This window comes from Pongo abelii, chromosome 16 (genome assembly GCF_028885655.2).
Source record: "Pongo abelii isolate AG06213 chromosome 16, NHGRI_mPonAbe1-v2.0_pri, whole genome shotgun sequence".
Taxonomy (NCBI): domain Eukaryota; kingdom Metazoa; phylum Chordata; class Mammalia; order Primates; family Hominidae; genus Pongo; species Pongo abelii.
Window position 1 is genome coordinate 42807362 of NC_072001.2, and position 23038 is coordinate 42830399.

General features: G+C 42.9%; 1 protein-coding gene and 1 long non-coding RNA gene across 4 annotated transcripts in view; one reads left to right on the forward strand and one right to left on the reverse strand.

Annotated features, from left to right (window-relative positions):
• GPR176 (G protein-coupled receptor 176) overlaps positions 1-14664 on the reverse strand; it is a 119557-nt gene extending 104893 nt beyond the window's left edge. The window contains exons 1-3 of one of the 3 annotated variants that reach the window (XM_063716578.1): positions 5142-5305; positions 4706-4821; positions 3669-3805 (exon numbers count right to left, since the gene is read on the reverse strand). In XM_063716578.1, the coding sequence (XP_063572648.1) occupies positions 3669-3729 (61 nt within the window). In that variant the 5' untranslated portion in view covers positions 3730-3805; positions 4706-4821; positions 5142-5305. Of the gene's footprint in view, positions 1-3668; positions 3806-4523; positions 4822-5141; positions 5306-13595 lie in introns of those variants that run through there. The other 2 variants (XM_063716577.1, XM_002825283.4) reach the window with 2 other exon arrangements.
• A 90-nt stretch (positions 14665-14754) lies between these two features.
• On the forward strand, positions 14755-20281 carry LOC100939277 (uncharacterized). The gene is made up of 3 exons (XR_008513531.1): positions 14755-15211; positions 16508-19292; positions 19409-20281. It is a non-coding gene; the product is annotated as an uncharacterized LOC100939277 (long non-coding RNA).
• Positions 20282-23038: the final 2757 nt, after the last annotated feature.

Consider the following 23038-nt stretch of genomic DNA (forward strand, 5'->3'; position numbering starts at 1 on the left):
TTTCAACCTAATTTTTGCAGGCTTCTTTGGTTGCAGTCAAAATATTCTATTGTTTTCAGCCCTTTTTCCACAACCCCACTCCTACTACTGAGCCTTCCAGATAGATGGGTAGAAGGGGTGGTCCCCTAACAGTTGACAGAAATTCAAGGATGCCATTCTGATCCTACACACCTAGTAGCCACGTGTGTCAGCACAGGCAGCCAAATGTCATGTATAGCTCCCTGATGACAACACTGCCTCTCGGCCACTCTTCCATAGGAAGGGTCATGTCCCCAGGCTGCTTTTGGCCATACTTTTGACCTGTCTAAGACCCAAAGGCTCCAAAAGCTATAAGGACATCCCACACACGTTATGCTGCCTCGTTTAAAATACTGCCTGTCTTATGTCATAGGCTCATTCTTATCTAAATCAGGCGAAACCTTCTGCCCCTGTGGATTTCCTATCAAGAGACCTGTTGTCCCTCCAGATATCTGGCTTTTGTAAACACCACTTTCGTTCACTGGTCATGGCCATGTGTGTTTGAATCCTGGCTATGGATGAAATTCATGTTTATTTTCACAAGGCCCCTAAGTCTCATGCAAATCAAAATTAATCATCCTATTTAACTGTCCCCAAGCATTTAATTCAATCAATCACTATGTATTGAGCACCAACTATGCACCAGGCACTGTTCTAAATGTTGGGGACACAGCAGTGCATGAAATAAAGTCCCAGTTCTCAAGGTGCTGCATTCTAATGGAGCAGGGGAGAACACTACATGAACAAGATAATTTCTGGAGTTATAACTGCTACAGAGGGAATAAACAGACTGATGTGATAGAAGTGATTGGGGAAGACCCATTAGAGGTGACATTTGAGCTGCAATTTAAAGGATGGGTACAAGCCAGCCATGAGAAGCATCTAGGCATTCTAAGGCATCTAAGTTCATTCTAAGGCAGAGAGAACAGCAAAGTCAATGGTCTTTTCAAGTATTAAGCTTGATGAGTTAAAGAAACGTAAAAATAGTTTAGAGGCTATTCAGGATCTCTCTGCTTTGCTCCTCTCCACCTTTCACCTCTTGCTCGGTGCCTTCTGCCTTTGCATTGTCTATTTAACTTGACAATGCCCACGTGATCTAGCCCAGACTCTTATCTGCATTTGGATGCCTGGGCTTTGTGCTAACAAAGCTCCCGCTCTCCCCTCCAAGCCCTGAGCTTGGATCAGCTGAGGACACTCATTTCACCCTCATAGGAGAGTCCTGTTTTGACAATCCTGAGAGCTAGCCACTAGCCATCTAAACCAGAAAACATGGAGCAGCTCATTTTCCCAACCATATACCTGCCATATCTCCAGTATTTCATCCACACCCCATAATTGACTGTAGCAAGGGCTGTGTTTCCAGAACTCACCCTTGGCCCTCCCTGCCTGCTGACTTCCCCAGAAGTTCTTATAAACATTCAGGAAAACTGAAACCGGTTTATGACCTAGAGGCTATTGAGTTCATCATCTTCTGGGAGGCTACATCGAAGAACAGTGCCAATATTTCCCTTTTCTAACACAGCTAGATTTTTTTTTTGCCACTAGGTTTTTATGTTAATTAACTATCAGAAACTATTTATATATAAAAAGCTGTTGATTAAAAATAGATGTTTAGGCCGGGCATGGTGGCGTATGCCTGTAATCCCAGCTACTCAGGAGGCTGAGGCAGCAGAATCGCTCAAACCCGGGAGGCGGAGGTTGCAGTAAGCCGAGATCACGCCACTGCACTCCAGCCTAGGTGAAAGAGTGAGACCCTGTCTCAAAAACAAAAACAAAACAAAATTTAAAAAAATAGATGTTTAAATAAGAGAGAAAAAGAATCAGAGACTGTGTGCTGATTTGGAACAGTTGCCCCAGTATTTCCTGGTCCAGTAAAATCTCCCCTGGACCTCTGCCTCTGCACATCCATGAATCTTTGCCAATCCCACAGCTTCCAGCCTTCTTTACATCCCTGGGCTCTTGGAGCCTAAGCAAGACTTTCTCCTCCCAACTTCTTCCACTGGCAGGCTTTATGATCCTCCTCAGTGTCTGTGAGCATCTCTTCAGCTGCCAGGCCATCCCTAGCTCCTGCTCAATTCTCCAGGCTCTGGATTGCAGCTGCTGTTCTTCTGGGCATCTGATTTCCATTGCATCACGCCCTGCAGGGCTGTGAGAATGTGCTATTAAATGAGTCACTAACCCCCTGAACTTGTTCATGCAAATGTAGGATATGAATCGTACATCTGACTTATCTGCCAACAGTACAAAAATACTACATGTTATCAGTCAGGATATTTGTGTGACAGAAACCCAACTCAAACAAGTTTAAGCAATAAAGGAGATTTTCTTTTTTTTTTTCTTTTTTTTTGTTCATGTAATTAGAAAACACAAGTGGTAGAATTAGGCTCAGGCCCTCCAGGGATACAAACAATATCATCAGGATTCATTCCCTCCCCCTACTCCCTGTGTCTATATCTCACCCTCACCTCTGCTTCTCTCTCTATCCTCATTCTCTCCTAAGCAGATACTCCTGGCTTCTATAATCCCTGCTTAGCAGTCCCTGTGGAAAAAGATGGCGCCTTTAGCAACATCTCTATATCAAGGACGTTGATTGATTTGATTGATCAAGCTTGGATCCTATGACCATTCCTGGTCTAATCCTCATGGACAAGGAAATAGGATACTGGGATCAGTAAAGCCTGAATCATGTGTTCACCCTTGTATCCCAGGGTGGGAGTAGGGCTATACAGAGTACTGTGAGGGGAAGTCATATTTTAAAAAACCACACAAATTATAAAGTGGCAGATACTGTAGTCTGGTTCACTCAATATTCCCTCTGTAATCTTTCAACCACCTGCTACCTTCTGCTACAAAGGCTGGAAAGTTTAAAACACCACTTTCCAGACAGGCTTGCAGTGAGGGTGCAGGCTTATGATTCAGGTTCTGCCCAACAGATGTTCCCAAGGAAAGTGGACGTGATTAATGTGGGGTTGGGGCTGGATGCAGAGCCATCAGATTCTTTCTGTAAGGTCAGGGAGATGATGGATACCTCTGGTTCTTCTGGACCAGCTGTGTCCTAGGGTTATGTGCCTACTTCCTCACATAATAGTTGGCACATGGCAACAGCTTCATGGTTTCTGCTAGAACAGTGAAATGACTGTACATATTTCTTAACTGCGTCCCTGCCTCTGTGGCATTAAGCTTGGTTCCCAGACCCTCTCATAAATTCTAAAGGCAACATAATACTTTGTAACAAATTTCTTTCTTCATACACTGGCTAGTTTGATACAGAAGTAAAACTAATGCCTTGTCCTGCTGCATTATGCAAGTGGGTGCACATTACACCCTACAGCCAGAAGAAAAACAAAACAAAACACTTGCAGCTGGAACCCCTTCCCTCTCCCAAAACAAAGACATATGTTTAAAAAGACTAAGGCCATTCTATCTATTTCTGGTTCTCAAAATAAATGAAATCTTGAGCCTCTTCTGTAAGCTACTGTTTTCCAATACAAACAACTTTGTTGTTTCACAAAGTTATTTCTCTTTTAATGCTGATATCTGAAGGGATGATACAATCTTTGAGGTTATAACACTCATGAAATAACTAGCTTTTTTTCACAACCAACATAATAACTGTAAATTTGGTAATCTTGAGGTTTTCTTTTAATTACCTGTTGTATATTTCATTTGGCAAGCTAGTCCTTTTAAAGCCTGAACTCCCTTGCAATCCATCTTCACAAGGAAACATTTTTCTTTAAATGCTTTTATAGCTGTGTCTTCTTTTGACAGGAGGATCTGTTGTCTGCAACTAAAAACGCTGATGAATACAGGAAGGGAATGTCACCAGTGGAAGTGCATGTGTTGTGGGAGAGCAATATTGTTAGGAGGAAGGGATGTGCTGAGAAAATAAGAACAGAAATGCCCCCTACATTGTTTCACAAGGTTATTATGATGACTGAATGAAATAATGTGTATTATGTTGTAAACTATAAATGTGTAAATGTAAGGCTAATGCAATACTCTTGGTTGGGAGTTACCACATTGGAGATAAGTTAAAGGTACCTAATTACACAGGAAGCATCGGTTTCAATTGGTAAAAACTTCAGCCGGGCATGGTGGCTCATCTCAGCACTTTGGGAGGCCGAGGCTGGTGATCACCTGAGGTCAGTAGTTTAAGACCAGCCTGACCAACGTGGTAAAACCCCATCTCTACTAAAAATACAAAATTAGCTGGGCCTGGTGGGGCTGAGGCAGGAGAATCACTTGAACCTGGGAGGGAGAGGTTGCAGTGAGCCGAGATCACGCCACTGTACTCCAGCCTGGGCAACAAGAGCAAACTGCATCTCAAAAAGAAAAAAAAGAAAAAAAAAAACCAACTTCATGATCACAGGCAAGCAACAGGCAGAAACAACAGGACAAAGACAGGAAGAAGTTTATACTGTACACCAAATTCAGCACAGTGACTAGTTCTGGAATAGACAAGATAGAAAAGGTTGAGGAGAGGAATAGGGGAGATTCAACTGTACCTGCAACATTTTATTTTTATAAAACAGCCGGGCTCAGTGGCTCACACATGTAATCCCAGCACTTTGGGAGGCCAAGGCAGATGGATCACCTAAGGTCAGTAGTTCGGGACCAGCCTGGCCAACATGGTGAAACCCCATCTCTACTAAAAATACAAAAATTAGCCAGGCGTGGTGGCATGCACCTGTAATACCAGCTACTCAGGAGACTGAGGCAGGAGAATCATTTGAATCCAGGAGGTGGAGGTTGCAGTTAGTCAAGGTCGTATCACTGCACTCCAGTCTGAGCAAGAGTGAGACTCTGTATCAAAAAAATAAAATAAATAAAATAAAATAATATAATATATGAAAGAAACATGACAAAATTTTAACATTTGTTATTTCTGAGTCGTAGATTTATAATAATTTGTTAATTTTTTTCTGTATTTTTTAAACTCTGCGAAAGAAAAAAAGTGAGTGAACCAGAAAGACTGGACAGGTTTCATGCTTTGCCCCTAACTCTGTAATTTTGTCCCTAAGGAGGAACTTTAATCAGAAAAAAATATAAAAAACAAAAAATAAATAAACAATTCCAAAACTGATAATAAACCATTGTTACAAACTTATTTAGTGCCAACATACCTAAACACTTGTGGCTTAATCTGAAAGTTTTTCAGTATCTAATTTATGGTGAAGCAAGTTTTCAGTACAGGCCAGAAATAACTGTTTCGTATATGATTCTTCCGAACGAAATGTGGCCACTGATCAAAATATCGCTCAGGTCAGTTTGAAGGCATTTCTCTGGAAATTGCTTGCAAATGCAAAAACAAAAGAAAACAATAGTAACAACAAATTTCCTCCTTGAGCAGGGGCATTCAAAAGTTTTCAGTAAGCGCCATGAAGAAATGTCTCCATATGTACTGCAGGGGGAGGATGCTTTCTAAAAAAACTGATACAATGATAAGTGAGAGGGTTCAGGGCTACATGCTTAGCTTATTGAGTTTTGGTCATGCCTTACAGTATGTTAAGGGAGGTTTTCTTTATACTTAGTTTCCTTTTGTCAATAATCCCTAGCTTCATGATACAATTTTAGTAGAATCAAAAGATCCATCCAACCCATTTCTCTCTCTTACCTCTCAAATATATGAAATGTTCAAATCATCCTTTATGCTTAAGATACCTTCTTTAAAAAAAAAGTACCTTCAAAGATCACTATTTTAAAATACTTTAATACACTAACATCTGTTAACATCTGCATTTAACATGATTTATTTAGCCACCAGGAAGGAACAGCATACAGATACTGCTAACTTTGGAAGACAGAGGACAAGTCAGCAACTCAGAAGAAGGTCATTGGGCATCCAAAATGAACAAGAAAACCAGGTTTATGAGAAGAGATGCAATAAAAACTGAAAATGAGAGTTTATTTTTTAAGATAAAGTTTTCTTATTTTTTAGTTTTGCCTAGGGTAAATCCTTACAAAATTTTGCCTACAGCCACTCCTACCTTCCAGGCTAGGCAAAAATGCCTCTATGTTTTTGTGCTATATGACTAACAACAATCTTCCACCCAGCTAATGTGGAAACTCTCTGACAATAAAACTTTTCATGGCTAGGTGAAGTGGCTCACACCTGTAATCCCCACACTTTGGGAGGCTGAGGTGGGTGGATCACTTGAGCCCAGGAATTCCAGACCAGCCTGAGGACCATGGTGAAACCCCATCTCTACCAAGAAAAAAAAAAAAAAACTAGCCAGGTGTGGTGGCGTGTGCCTGTAGTCCCAGCTACTTGGAGGCCGAGGTAGAAGGATCACCTGAGCCTGAGAGGTTGAGGCTGCAATGAGCTGTGATCGCACCACTTCACTCCAGCCTGGGTGACAGAGTGAGACCCTGTCTCAAAAAAAAAAAAAAAACGAAAAGAAAAGGAAAAAACCTTTCACAACAGTTCCCAGTCACTACAGAATCTAAATGGCTTGTTTAGATTTAGATTAAGTGACATATGCAGAAATTGTTTGGCAAACTCTAGGGACAAGAGACTTTGAGACTTGGACACCCCAGAGGAAAACATAGCTATGTTTCTTTGTTCCCATTTTGAGACAAATTTCCTCCTAGTCTACAAAATGTCACCAAATCAAACAAAAGTATATTCATTACAGAACCAGGGATATTTGGAGCTGTCTGGCAGTTCCTAAAAAGAATAGAGTTACCCTATGATATAGCAATTTCACTCCTAGGTATATACTCAAGAGAACTGAAAACATATGTCCACATAAAAACTTGTACATAAATATTCAGAGCAGCATTATTCATAATTGCCAAAAAGTAGAAACAACCCAAATGTCTATCAAACGAATGGATAAACAAAATGTAATATATCCATACAATGGAATATTATTCAGCAATAAAAAATAAAGTGCTAATATATGCTAAAACATGGATGAATCCTGAAAATATCATGCTAAGTGAAAAAAGCCAGTCACAAAAGACCACATATTGTGTGACAGATCTATGGAACAGGTAAATTTATAGAAACAGAAAGTAGGGCCAGGCCTGGTGGCTAACACCTATAATCCCAGCACTTCGGGAAACTGAGGTTGACGGATTGCTTGAGTCCAGGAGTTTGAGACCAACCTGGGCAACGTGGCAAAACTCCATCTCTACAAAAAATACAAAAATTAGCTGGGCATGGGGGCACATGCTTGTAGTCCCATATATTCAGAGGGCTGAGGCTGCAGAATCACTTGAGCCCAGGAAGTGGAGGTTGCAGTGAACTGAGATCATACCACTGTACTCCAGCCTGGGAGACAGAATAAGACCCTGTCTCAAAAAAAAAAGAAAGGAACTAAATGAGTGGTGATTGCCTACGGCTCAAGGTATTGAGGGGAAAAAGGCAGTGCTACTACCGAAGGATACATGGTTTCTTTATGGGATGATAAAAATCTTCTGGAATTCAATAGTAGTAGTGGTTGCACTACTTTTTGAATATGCTAAAAAACCATTGAGTTGGCCAGGCGTGGTGGCTCACGCCTGTAATCCCAGCACTTTGGGAGGCCAAGGCAGGCAGATCACAAGGTCAGGAGATCAAGACCATCCTGGCTAACACGGTGAAACCCTGTCTCTACTAAAAATACAAAACATTAGCCAGGCATGGTGGCAGGCACCTGTAGTCCCAGCTGCTCAGGAGGCTGAGGCAGGAGAATGGCGTGAACCTGGGAGGCGGAGCTCGCAGTGAGCTGAGATAGCGCCACTGCACTCCAGCCTGGGCAACAGAGTGAGATTCGGTCTCAAAAAACAAACAAACAAACAAAAACCACTGAGTTGTACTCTTTAATTGGATGGATTCTATATTGTATGAATTTTATCTCAATAAAGCTTTTTTTTAAATTTTCACCAGAGAATTTAATTTCCAGGAAGAATTCTATAATATAGACATCATATAGAAATAAAAGACAATGTGAGGCAATTTGATTCAATACATTAAGCTAGTAACTATTGACCCCACCACCTCCTGCCTCCTTAGGCATCAATTCAGGATATCTTATTCTTTTTTTTTTTTGAGAAGGAGTCTCACTCTGTCACCCAGGCTGGAGTACAGTGGCACGATCTCTGCTCACTGCAACCTCTGCCTCCTGGGTTCAAGCCATTCTCCTGCTTCAGCCTCCTGAATAGCTGAGATTATAGGCACCTACCACCATGCCCGGCTAATTTTTGTATTTTTTACTAGAGACAAAGTTTCACCATGTTGGCCAAGCTGGTCTCGAACACCTCAAGTGATCTGCCCACCTTGGCCTCCCAAAGTGCTGGGATTACAGGCATAAGCCACCACACCTGGCCCAGGATACCTTATTCTTAATGTAGTCTGCTAGGTTTTTAGGCATACAAAAGATAGAAACTCCATGTAGAAGTAAGGCTGTTGATATTATATTATTATTGGCAGTAAGTATTGTTAACTAAAAATGATCCTGAGTAATTATAAATTATAAGTGCAAACTAGTATTAAAGTATTAACACATCTTCTATCAAACATTTAACTAAGGAACTCCAAGAATTATCCAGCTATTATCTGGTTAATTTCAAACAATATCAAAAGCACAAGTATACTTCTCTATCAAACAAGTACCATGAACCTTGCTGGTACCCCATATGATTTTGCTCAAAGACTATAAGCAAGCATGAGCAAAACTAGTGTCTATCCAACAGATGTGCTGAACAGATTTAACAAGTCAATTTCCCACCTTTCCCTTCAAATGAATACTTCAATAACCATCTCATGGAATCAAGCCACAGGCAAGTTGGATCTTTACTTGGGGTCATCAATTTCACATGCTCACTACAGACCATTCATAAGTGTATTAGTCTGCTCCAGCTGCTATAACAAAATACCAAAAGCTGGGTGGCTTTAAAAATAGACATTTCTTTCAGTTCTAGAGGTTAGGAAGTCTGAGATCAGAGTGCCAACGTGGTCAGGTTCTGGGGAGGGCCCTCTTCCTGGTTTGCAAACAGCTGCCTTCTGCCATATCCTGACATGGTGCAAAGAAAGAGAGGGCAAGCTCTCTAGTTCCTTCTTATAATGTTACTAATCCCATCTTGAGAACTCTATCCTCATACCTCATCTAAACCTAATTATTTCCCAAAGGTACTACCTCCTAATAACATGACATTGGGGGTTAGGGCTTCAACATATGAATTTGAGGGGGAATATAAACATTCAGTCTATAAAGGAAAGGGAATGTAGCTTAAGAATAAGAACCATACATTTTGCGGTCTAGCCAGACAAAGGAAAGCTGATTTCTCTATTTAAAAAATGTTAAAAATCAGCCGAGCACAGTGGCTCACTCCTGTAATCCCAGAACTTTGGCAGGATGAGGCGGACGGATCATCTGAGGTCAGGAGTTCAAGACCATCCTGGCCAACTTGGTGAAACCCCATCTCTACTAAAAATACAAAAAAAATTAGCTGGGTGTGGTGGCAGGCACCTGTAATCCCAGCTACTTGGGAGGCTGAGGCAGGGGGAATTGCTTGAACCCAGGAGGCAGAGGTTGCAGTGAGCCGAGATTGTGCCACTGCACGCCAGCCTGAGCGACAGAGCGAGATGCCATCTCAAAAAAATAATAATTAAAAAATAAATTGCAATGTAGGATACATACTTGTGGGTTATCGCCCACCATGTTAATTTTCTTTAAATAAAAGCAAACTCATTTATAAAAATCTCGTATACCTCTGATGATGATTGCCACAGATGACAGGCAACCTGTGTAGGAGGAGCTCAGAGGTAATAGGCTAGATCATAGCCACCAACCTTTTTCAAGTCAAAGCACCAGAGAGGAGCCCAGTTCTCTTGGTACTTAGATTGTGAATCTAAGGAGAAGGGGAAAAAGAGAAAGATCAGCTCTGAGGAGTTCAATCCACCGTTTCCAGTTCAATTGGAAACAGTGATTCCAGATCTTTTGGAGTCTTTGATTTCACACTCTCAACTACTAAAAGTGATTGGTGCCATTGAAGAAGAATCTAAATTATTTTACTCTATTTCAGCATCTACAACATACCTAAAGATATGCCAAGATGTTGTATAAAGAAGGCTGAGAAACACTAGTTTACACAAATCCCCAAAATACATATTATTTGAATAATATTATGTACAAGCCTTGTGTTCATTTTCAACACAGCAAATAATGTTTCTTCTGGTTGGAATATTACAGTTATTCCAAGTTCTTAGGGATTTTTCCTAATACAAGACACTAAAATAGTTTTCAAAAAGAGGTACGAGACACCAGTAGTACAAATGAATTATTTTCACATAATAAGGGGCCTCTGGAAATCCCAATAAAAAGAAGTCTATTTAGAGAATATAAAAAGTATATTTAAATTTGTTTCAAGAGAAAAAAATAAAGAAAAACTAATTTGTCTATGTTTGGGGGCAGAAGAAATAAGTAAACTAAAGTAAGTTACTTAATCAGTTATTTTTTCCAGGTACTATTCCATCCTCCCACAATTTACTTTTCAATCATACAGATTCCTTTTCTTTTATTCCTAATCTATTATTTTTCTCTATTTGGAGGCTTTATGAAATGTGCTTCCCAAGTTTTCTTGCCTTGCCTCTGACTGCACATGGCTTTGAAACTTAAGCTCTGAGCCTCAACAGACATCAGAATTCTAATGTACACAGATGTGTTTGAATGGGACAAGTCCTTAGAAAACAATGAATCAAGAATACCAGTAAGTAGGCAGGGCACCGTGGCTCACGCCTGTAATCCCAGCACTTTGGGAGGCTGCTGTGGGTTGAGCACCTGAGGTCAGGAGTTGGAGACCAGCCTGACCAACATGGTGAAACCCCATCTCTACTAAAAATACAAAAACTTAGCCAGGCGTGGTGGTGGGCACCTGTAATCCCAGCTACTCAGGAGGCTGAGGCAGGAGAATTACTTGAAGCCGGGAGGCGGAGGTTGCAGTGAGCCGAGCTGAGATCCTGCCATTGCACTCCAGCCTGGGCAACAAGAGCGAAACTCCGTCTCAAAAAAAAAACAAAAACAAAAACAAAAACAAAAAACAATAAGTAACAAGTATACAGGGCAATGTTGTGATTGAACTTTTTTTTTTTTTTTTGGAGACTCCACTCTGTTGCCCAGGCTGGAGTGCAGTGGTGAAATCTCAGCTCACTGCAACCTCCGTCTCCCGGGTTCTAGCTATTCTCCCGCCTCAGCCACCCAAGTGGCTGGGATTACAGGTGCATGCCACCACATGTGGCTAATTTCTGTATTTTTAGTACAGTCGGGATTTCATCATGTTGGCCAGGCTGGTCTCAAACTCCTGATCTCAAGCGATCTGCCCACCTTGGCCTCCCAAAGTGTTGGGATTACAGGTGTGAGCCACCACGCCAGGCCCAGCTGAACTTTTAAGGAAACCAGACATACTGTCCATATTTATGGGGTTTTTTCTGCATATAAAAAGGAGCAAATTGAATTCTCTTTTAAGAGGGTCCATGTAACGTGGAAGGGGTAATAGAAGACTCCCAGCTAGGCACGGTGGCTCAGCCTGTAATCCCAGCACTTTGGGAGGCCAAGGCAGGTGGATCATGAGGTCAGGAGTTCAAGACCAGCCTGGCCAACATGGTGAACCCCGTCTCTACTAAAAATACAAAAATTAGCCAGGCGTGGTGGTGGGCGCCTGTAATCCCAGCTACTCAGGGGGCTGAGGCAGGAGAATCGCTTGAACCCAGGAGGCAGAGGTTGCAGTGAGCGGAGATCATGCCATTGCACTCCAGCCTAGGCAACAAGAGTGAAACTATGTCTTAAAAAAAAAAAAAAGACTCCTTAGCTCGTCAGGCACCATAGATCAAGAGGAAATCAGTTTGTCCTTTGGAGACATCTACTAAAGAAGGTTTTGCATGTCACTCACAAGTGCTATGTGGAGAAAAGCTGAAATAAGGACAGATTTATCTAGAAATTCCTGAATTCAATGCAAGCTACAAAAATGGAAAGGACATGGACAACAGAAGTAACATTCATTAAATGTTTACGATTTGCTATGTCTTTTACATACATGTCCTGTCTTCTATTTCAATAGTACTCAAATTTTTAGACTCAAACCATGAGAAAATTTCTCAGGAGAATTTCTTCTCCCAACACCACCTTTCTTCAGAGTTAAAGTTATCCATGGGGGAGGGAAAAAATATATATATATGTATGTATGAATGTATGTATGTATATGTATATTGGGGGAAAACCTGCAGAAATAAAAATACAGTCACTTCTACTACTTCTCCAATAACCCACACTTTAAGTGTGACAATACTCAGAATTTAACTCCCAATAACCTACAATGCATCATGAATATCTAAAGCATTTTGAACATAGGCTTTTGCTTTGCTAATGTGCATTTAACATCCCAGTCATAAAAACACATCTTAAAACACACACACACACACACACCTAGATATAGCAATACTAATATCTACTTCTGAAAATATCCTCGTGACAAAAAAATGGAAGAGACATACTATGATAGAGTAGAATGGAATGATGACAATTAGAGAAAGTATGAAGGGAAATTCCAAACATTTGAAATTCTTCTAAAAATAGTCTATTAAATGTCAGTTATCTTGGTTTCCATAGAAATTCACAAGTGTCTACAAAAAGTAACCTATTCCTACTTTGAAACTTTACGACTGTTCTTGCCAATAACATCACATCCTTATAAACGCCACATCGGGGACACAGGAAAGGAAGCCACATATATCCAAGTGGTATGCAATATGTTCAATAGACCTTAATAGAAATGAATATTGCTTGTATCGTTTAACGTTTGAAGACGAGCGATAAAGACTATTATCATTTAAGAGTAGTGAGAAGTACAGGTAATTCTCACACTAGTAGGCTAATATTTTACTAGCCACTCATTTCAATTCGTTGATCTTTTCTTCCCTGAATAAGTATACCTAAATCTGGGATGTGTGTGTGTGTGTGTTTTATCCTACCTTTATTCTGTACCTTAAACAACACATAGATGGGGAAGTAGAGTGGGTTTTGTTTTGTTTTTTTAAAATCATCTACAGGCGACATATAGTTTAACTTCACAGTGTTGTTTACCAGCAGGTCGGTGTTCCGAAGAAGCACGCAGTAAAACATGCACAAAATAAGGGTCTATCAAAATAATTGTATATATTATTATTTCGAGATATATATGGAAAGATGGGATAGCAAAACATCTTTAACAGAATGGGTAACATTCCGTTCAATCATCAGTAACAAATTCCCACAGAATCTTTATTCCTCGCTATTTGTAAACGAGAGCTGAAGCCAGCCGGGCACCCAGGAGCATTCCGCCAGGGCCATCTGAGGAGGGGGACCGCCGCCTGGATCCCGCTCCATCCTCGGGCCACGAGAAAGCCCTATTTGAACTCTTCTGCTCCCGCGTGGGGGCTGGAGTCCACCATCCCTGCTTAACTACACTGCAGCTACCCGGGATCCTTAAGCTTCCTTCAACTCTCTACACTTTGCCAGGCACCCGAAACCCACGGCGGCTGGGCGGCCCTGCTCCCGGCTCTCCGAGCCTGTACCCTCGGGGAGGCCCGGGCCGGAGGCGCCCTGCGGGAGGCTTACCAAGCAGCGAGCCTATGAAGATGACGACTTGCACGGTGGTGGTGAACTGGCGGTACAGCTGCGCCTCGCCGAACTCCCCGAGCGCGCTGCGGTTCACACCCGCAGCCTCCGCGCCGGACGCGTTGTGCGGCTCGCTGGCATTTGGAGAGATCCAGCTCCCGTTATGTCCCATGGCGAGGCTGGGACTCCGGCTCCGCGCGCCGCCCGCCTCGGAGCCCCGCGCGGAGCCGCTCCTCCTCCGGGTGAGGAGGGACGCGCGGGCGCCTGACGGAGTCCTGGAGAAGCCGGGGCTTCTCCCCTCAAGTCTCCACATCGCCAACCCCGGCGCCCGGGAGGCGGGGAGGGAGGGAGGCGCGGCTGCGCCCCATACCCACTCCCTCCTGGATCCCAGTCAGCAGCCACAAGAAGACGGCACGGTCAGAGCCCGCCGAGCGTCGTCCGTCCCTCCTCCAGGGTGGTCAGCGTGGCCCAGCCCACTCGACAGGAATGGAAACACAGAAGGAGGCGTTCGATGGGCGCTCTGCGCTCCCGCTGCCTCCTTCAACCGCGAGTCCTCCGCCCCCCGAGGGCTAGGGCATCCCTCTCCAGTCCCCTCGGGCTGACGCACTCGACCCCTCTCCTTAGCGGGAGGAGAACGTTTGGCCGAAGCTATTTTTCAGTCCTGTTGGCTTCGAGGCTGGATGGCGATGTGAAGCCAACGAAATGCCCACGCCGAGTGGCCGGAGCCACGAGGGGACCCCCGAGTGCCCGACAGCGCCCATGGCTTGGGTGGAAAGCCCTGAGTGTCCCCAGCAGCCTGGCCCTGCGCCCGGCCGCCTGCCAAGACGCCCGTGCTGGGTCCTGCTTCCCAGCCCCTCATTGGGGGCTCCGACCTCCTGCCTCAGCACCGGCGGCGGGGACCCCGTTCCGCAGCGCCTTTTTGCCTCTGCATGGGTGGGAGCCCCCTTTCCTAGCCCCCTTCGGTCCCTCGGCCGCTAGAACAGAGCTTGACAGCCGGGCGGGGACGAGGGAGGACGCCCCCAGTGGGGCAGTGGCACCGTCTGCGCGGCCGCCGGACTCGGTGCGCGCCTGGGACAGCCGGGGGCGCGCGGCTGGCGAGGATGGTCACGTGGCACGCGCGGCCCCGCCCCTCGCGCCCGGGCCGCCGCGGGGAGGGCGCCATCTTGGTCCCGTGGAGCGTGACTGTCTCGGCTGGAAGCGTGGGAGGCCGGAGGATCCGTGACTGGCTGTCGTGGACATGCTCGCTACACCTCCCGGGGCTTCGCTTCGTTTACTATTAACTGTCGTTACTCCTCTGTATCTCGTCAGCAGGGGCTGCCTGCGGTGTTAGAATTACACGTCCCTGCCACCTGGGCAGGGAGCCCAGTCTCCCGGCCCCTCAGTCAGGCCTTGGGTGTAGCTGGAGCATTTAAGAAAAATGAAATATAGGAACTCAGTGCATGGTTTCCTGGGCCTTTTTATTGAGTATCATTTCTAACATGTATACAATATAACCCAGGCCTAGTGGATTCCGGGACAGAAAATGCTGGGAGCTGGGATAGTCAAGTAAACAAGAAGAAATGGTAAAGAGATGCCAAGTGGGAGAGGAAACTACGGATGCAGAGAGAGGATCTGGGGTAAAGAGAAAAAAGATGCGTGGTCGACTTTATGGAAACTCGTTTCTTTTTAATAAGTGAGGTACATGGTAGAAGACTTTGACATGTTGATTATGGGACGGGGACCAAGGACAATAACTCAAGAATTGATTAAAACTACAGTTATTCCTTGGTTGCCCCAAGGATGATCCTGGTACAATATGGCTATTTCCTTTTCACTGGTAATCCTTATTTACTCTTGAAAGGGTAAAAATCCGTGTCTTATACATATTTGGAGTTTCACAATACTTCACATAGTAATCTATGTGAGAATTATTTTAAACATTTTGGAGACCAAAAAGGGGAGAGAGAAAGAGACGGAAAATTACTAATTACACTAATTGTATTTTACCCCCGAGAACGCCATTACCAGCGATTAACATTAGTTCCAGGAGTCCAAACATAGTTTTCAAGATAAAACCCCTTACGCTATAATCATTAGAAACCAAAAATTATAATAATTCACCAACATCCAGCATACTCATTTAGGAAGGGTTGAAGAATGTGTAAATAGAGTTGTTTGGTAACAGTTATAAAAATATCCCTTTACCCACCTTCACCCTCCATCCCGAATTCAAAACTAGTAACAGTTGGGATAAAGGTATAGAAAAGAATCAGTTTTGCAGGTGTAAAGAATGGAGAAAGCAAGAAACCACTCTCATGTTTTCATTCTGAAAAGATATCACTAAATTCTCTACAACCCCTCAATTGGTGTTAGGGTATGTGGTCAGTAGAATCAAGAAATAACCCAATCAGCTGAGATCACCATGATTCTCAGACTTGAGGAAGGATTGCCTCTCAAAAATGAAGGGCTAAGGACAGGAATAGAGTGGCACAATTCTTACTAGTTGTGTGCTGTATGAGTTTTTTTTAAGGATGAGTCAAAAGATCTTAAGATTTGTGATGTAAACGATTGGACACGATTTAAATATGTATTAAATGTCTATAGTAGTGTTTTTTATAACTGTCTGGTCATCTACCAGTGCACAACAAACCATAACAAATTTAGTGGCTTACAGCATAACTCCAGAAGTGTAGCTCAGCGTTGCTGCCTGGGTCTGGGATCTGAAGGCTTGTTCACTCGTATGTCTGGCAGTTGATGTTGGCTGTTGACTGGAAACTCAGCTGGAACATCTATATGTGGCCTCTCCGTGTGGCTGTTTGGCTTCCTCACAGCCTGGCAGCTATGCTCCCAATGTGAGCATCCCAAGAGACAAGAGTCCCAAGAGGACAAAGCAGAAGCTGCACTGATGTTTTTTTCTCTCTCTTTCTTTTTAGGTTAGCCAAGTGAAGCAGTGGGAGTGGAGAAGGAACAAAGAATCTGTAAAGTAGTTGTGATCAATTAGTTGTAAACACCACTGCACTCAGACTCAGACCAGCTTGCGTTGACTTTTATGACCTAATCTCAGAGGTTCCACTGTACTCTACTTGTTGAAGCAGCTACAAAAACACCACATTTAAGTAAAGGGGACACTAATTGGGAGGAGTGTTAGTCACATTATAAGCATGTGGAATGAGAGATAGTAGAGATATTATTGCAGTCATTTAAGGAAAATATAATCTCCCATAATATTAATATCTATTTTCCTTTTGTAAAAAAAGAAAAATGTACCATTTCAGGCTGAGCATGTTGGCTCACGCCTGTAATCATAGCATTTTGGGAGGCTGAGGCTGGTGGATCACCTGAGGTCAGGAATTCGAGACCAGGCTGGCCAACATGGCGAAACCTCGTCTCTGCTAAAAATACAAAAATTAGCCGGGTGTGGTGGCGGTCACCTATAATCCCAGCTACTCATAAGGCTGAGGCAGGAGAATCGCTTGAACCCAGGGGCGGAGGTTGCAGTGAGCTGATACCACCACTGCACTCCAGCCTGGGTGACAGAGTGAAACTCCATCTCAAAAAAACAAAACAAAAACTGAAATGTACCATTTCAGATATTTTTTCTGAAATTAAACCTGAAAAGGTCAAAAAACACATAAATTAAGTCCATTTCAGTTACTTACCATGTACAGGTATTGTCTAAGTCTATAGAAGTTCAGACTATAGTAGTTCAAAATACCTTATACGGGGCAGCTTATAAAAAAGTTTATTTCTCATAGTTCTGAAGGCTGGGAAGTCCGGGTTCAAGTTTCTGGCAGATTCAGTGCCTGTCGAGGGACTGCTTTTTGATTCACAGATAGTGTCTTCTAGCTGTCTCCTCATGTGGTAGAAGGGGGCCTTTTTTATTAGTACTCCTAGTTTTATTTATTTTATTTTATTTTTTAGAGACAGGGGTTTTACTATGTTGCCCAGGCTAGCCTCAAACTCCTGCGCTTGAGCGATCCTCCCACCTCAGCCTCCCAAGTAGTTGGGACTACAGGCACACGTTAAAACACCTGGTTCCTAGTAGTGCTTCTTTTATAAAGGCACTAATCTCATCTATGGCACCAGATCCCTCGTGACCTAATTACCTCTCAAAGATCCCATCCCTTAATACCATCATATTGGTGATGAGGTTTCAATACATGAATTTGGGGGGCTGGGGACACAAACATTGAGACCACAGTAGGTGTTAACGTTGATATGAGCTGGTAAGTGATAACACCTGGCAGCAATCAGATACACAGCCATAGGTGAAGGCAGGTGATTAGAATTACCAGCCAACACGTTTATGTGCTAGCTAATTTTTATTCAAAACTTTCTGAAGCTACATTCAAAGCAGTTAATGGGAAATGGAGTAAAAAAATAGGCAACCTCTCACTCTAGGTAATGCTGTTAAAAGTAATTTTTCCTCCCAGTCCTCTCCTGTAATGAATAGTATAAGAAGGTATCCTCCCAACGTAGAGGCACCTTGTGTTTCCAAAGTTTTAATTAGTTGTCATGATAGTTTTATGTGTCTATTTGACTGGGTTAAGGGATGCCCAAATAGGTAGTAAAACATTATTTCTGGGTGTATCTGTGAAGGTGTTTCTGGATAAGATTAACATTTGAATGGGTAGACTGAGTAGAGCAGACTGTCCTCCCCCATGTGGGTGGGCCTTATCCAAATGGTTGAAGGCCAAAATAGAACAAAAAAGCTGAGTGGAGAGGATTTCCTCTGCCTGACTACCTTCGAACTGGGACGGTGGCTGTTTCCTGCCTTTGGACTTGAACTGAAACATCAGCTCTTCCAGAGTCTTGAGCCTCCTGGCTTTTGAACTGAAACAACAGTAATGGCTTTCCTGGTTCTAAGGCATTTGGACTTGGACTAGAACTACACCATCAGTTCCCCTGGGTCTCCAGCTTGCCAGTCTCCAGTTTGCCAACTGCAGATGTTGGGACTTGTCAGCCTCCATAACTCCATGAACCAATTTTTTGTAATAAATCTCTTTCTATATGTCTATTTATTCTGTTGGTTCTGTTTCTCTGGAGAACCCTAAAGCCATAGGTAATTTTTTAAAAAAAAAAACTCTTTCCTTCTCTGTTTTTCTCTTATACTTTTGTGGTGTAGTGATAGGCCAAATCACATAGGTGCTAATAAATACTTTTCCAACAAGTACTTAACCTTGTTTAGGTGGTAATCACTTGTCTTACCTTTGGGTTCAGAAGAATTCCCAATTCCAACTTTCTTAGATATTTATTGAAGAGCAGCAGGAGGGTTGGGTGGGGGGAAGAAGAGATGGAATAGGATTTAGGATCATTGCAAAGACCGAGGTAGTTGGGGAACATAAAGGTTTTATGTTGCCTTTCTTCTTCCTCCTTATCATTGAAGGTCTCCTCCTCCCTCCTGCTCCCCATCACACACCCTCATATGCCCCCATGTGGCCTCTTACTAAACAGGGAGAGAAGAGAAGAACTGGAGAAATGGAAGTATTTTGTATTGGAAAGCCCAAGCAGCAGCATGCTGAGGAATGAGGAGTTTTTATGGCCCCTGGCTACCCATCTGGAATAAGCAGTTCTATTTCCAAATGGCTATTTCTATGCCAATGTAAAAAGACATAGATAATGCAGATTATTGTGTAGACATTACTAATAGTCAACAATATCTCGTTTTCCTCTTCTTCCAGGCATACTGAAGACTATATTTCTCAGCTGCCTTTGCAGGTAGGCAGGGTCATGTGACTAATAAAATGTGAGCAAAAGTGATGAGTCACTTGTGGGCTGAGGCAGTGAAAAGTTGTTTGTGATTCTCAAATCTTTCTTCTGTTCTGCCATTGCAGTTGTGGAAGGAGCTTTATGTTGAAATGGAAGAGCCAAAAGATTGAAGTAGTCTATGTCTCAGTCACCATATGGGAGGGCAAATGCCCTGGAGAACCACCCAGACACACAACAAGTTTGTATGAATAAGAAATAAAACTTTGTTGTATAAGTAATCATGATTTTTGGAGTTGCTTATTATCACAGCATAACCCAGCCTATTCTGGCAGACATTGTTATGAAAATTGGGGCCTGCATATTTAGGAGAGCACAGATTGTATTTCTGGGGAATGGAAGGTTTTAAGTCAGGACTTTAAAAATATTCTGTGTTTATTAGTATTGGCAAAAAGGATATCCTAGGTCCTTGTAAAATGAAAGTGGTAGCTGATAATAGAGCCTCTGGGCATCTTTGAATTAAACTATTGGGCTTTTCACGTCAAAAAAAGCATATTGGTCTCTGATAAACTTACATTGTTGAAACAGGTTTTTGGAGAGTACTTAAGCTTGGGGTAGGCAATAACCCATTTCTCTTTTCCTGGAGACCTAGATTGTCTCTTTACACAGATTTCTACTAACGCTCTCAAGATAAAGAACCTAATATGGAGAGATAAGGGAGTATGAATGTTGATGTCAGTTGTACCTCTTGAATATTTTGTTGTTGTTGTTGTTGTTGTTATTGGTTTTAATGGTTAAAATATCTTTTCTCACGATGAGGAAGAAAATAGAGAAGACAAAACAATGTAGCAGCATTCACGGTAAGAGGCTAAGGATGACAACCAGAAAGAGAAAAGAGAGAAAGAGGAAGAGAGATGGAGAGAGAGAGAAGCTGATGTTGAAGTTAAACAAAATTCTGAAAGGGGCATTTTTTTAAAATGAGAGACATGTGGGCTGAACAATAGAGAAGCCCTTTCCTGCTGAGGGGCCGGAGCCAGGGGCTCCTAGGTGTAGTGTGGGGGCGCCAGGCCCTGACATGGCCACTGGGTAGAGGACAGCACCTGAAATGGGGGCAGGCGGTGGGGCCGGGGCCCTGGGCCTTGGGCTCCATGCTCCAGAGCCCCAGGCTGCGGCTGACATCCTTTGAGTCTGGCACCAGGGCCTAGTTGAGGGTCCCCAGCAGTTCTTGGAGCTACAGAGGCAGGGGATCTTGATGTCTTCGATGGGGTAACTTACAGTCATTGGTAGTCTCCTCGTTGGTGCTGATGGGCTGCTTCAAGTAGATGACTATCTTCTCGAAGATAGAACCATTTAAGATAGAACCATTCCAATCATGTTCAAGTAACACTGGGCAGTTACTTGTAAGATAGAACCATTCCAATCATGTTCAAGTAACACTGGGCAGTTACTTGACCTCTCTAAACTCAGTTTTCTCCTCTACCAGAGATAAAGATGCCTATTTTGCACGGCTGTTTTGAGGACGACAAAATATTGAATCAATAACAATCTCTGACAGTGATACATTATAGGCCATCAATAATGGGTAACTATATAAGATCAATTCCTGTTTGTTGATGTTTAAAGAAATCAAATATCAAAAAGGGGAAAAGTCACCATCTAAGATTTTAAAAAATTCTCTCTATAGATTTAAATAAAATACAAGCTTTATATTTCAAAAATGAAAAAAAATCACTTTTTTGCAATTAACAAAGGACAGAGTGGCTTTGGGGGAATTTTGACTTGAAGATTTAGAAGTCTAGAATTTAACCTTTACATCATTGGGCTAAATATGTTTACTTTTTATGGTTCTTAGTTTTGGGCATGTTAAATTACCATCCAAAGCAATTATCTGTTTAAAAGATAATAAGACAGCCCTTCATGTATTCCAAATTATCCCAGTATGTGGATTGGGAAACGGTTTTCTACTTGTATGAATCTATGAATATATCTCCTAATGCAGTTTCCCAGGAAAATGGCATTAGAAGGTATATCAGGAGTTTCTAGTAGTCCTTATACCTACAGACTTCCTGTTAAATTCATCAAGAATATCTGGGAAGGGGGAACTTGAATATTCCTTCCCTCCCTCTCCAGGAAGCCTCAATAGTCACATACACACAGACACACACACATAGTGATCATAAAGCAAACAGACTAACTTTTAATTTTATTTTATTTCATTTTATCTGAGACAGAGTCTTGCTCTGTCACTCAGGCTGGAGTGCAGTGGTGTAATCACAGCTCACTGCAGCCTCGACCTCCTGGGCTTAAGTGATCCTCCCACTTCAACCTCCCAAGTAGCTGGGACTACAGGTGCATGCCACCATGCCTGGCTAATTTTTATCTTTTTTGTAGAGACAAGTTTTTGCCATGCTGCCCAGGCTGGTCTGGAACTCCTGGGCTCAAGCAACCCACTTACCTTGGCCTCCCAGAGTGCTGGGACTATAGGTGTGAGAAACTGTGCCTGGCCCAGACTAATTTTTTTGAGACAGAGTCTTGGTCTGTTGCCCAGGCTGGAGTGCAGTGGTGCAATCTCGACTCACTGCAAGTTCCGCCTCCCAGGTTCACGCCATTCTCCCACCTCAGCCTCCCAAGTAGCTGGGACTACAGGGGCCCGCCACCATGCCTGGCTAAGTTTTTGTTTTTGTATTTTTAGTAGAGACGGGGTTTCTATTAGCCATGATGGTCTCGATCTCCTGACCTCGTGATAAGCCCGCCTCAGCCTCCCAAAGTGCTGGGATTATAGGCGTGAGCCACCACACCCAGCCGGCCCAGACTAATTTTTAATAGCAAATATGTCAAACTAAAATATCCATGAGTATTATCACCTTCAAAGGAGTCACCTTGGGAAGGTATTTAGCTGCTGAAGATTATCATGATTTCTCAGCACCTTTTTAGGACTTCTCTTTTATAATTAATTTTGGAAGCTGATACATTTTTTCCTGTATCACTTATCATAATAAATATGTCCTTTAAGAATAAATTGGATTTATTTTAGAAAGCCAAAAGTTATCTAAGACCAATTCTGGTGAATTAAGTGACTAAGGTAGTAATATTCTTTAGTAAAAGATGGAATACGGATATAAAATACTATGACTCATAGTCTGACTTGGAAGTAATGACATGGCTGTGGAATAAAGGTATATACTTATTCCAAAATTTAAAGGGCAAGACTCATTCGGGTACATAAATATGTAAATGCACACAAACACCCACAAAGTAATGCAGAAGTCACTAACAATTTTTATTTCAGACTTTCTCGAGCAGGAGGAACAGTGTTGCCGCTCTGCTCCTGGCTGCCAAGTCACAGCATACTGCAAGAACAAGTGCCTTCACCTCCCGGAAGGGGAAACAGGTTGGCTGGAAAAGTATTCAAAGAAGTAATGGCTGGAAACTTCCTATATTTGGCAAAAATCATAAGCCTAGAGATTCAAGAAGTTAAGCAAATTCTAAACAGAATAAGCCCAATGAAATTTATGACAAGATACGTCATAGTCAAACTTCCGAAAACTCAGACATAGAAAACTATCTTGAGGGCTGGGTGCGGTGGCTCACGCCTGTAATCCCAGCACTTTGGGAGGCCAAGGTGGGGGGATTGCCTGAGCTCTGAAGTTTGAGACCAGCCTGGGCAACACGGTGAAACCCTGTCTCTACTAAAATACAAAAAAAAAATTAGCCAGGTGGGGCAGCGTGCGCCTGTTGTCCCAGGTACTCAGGAGACT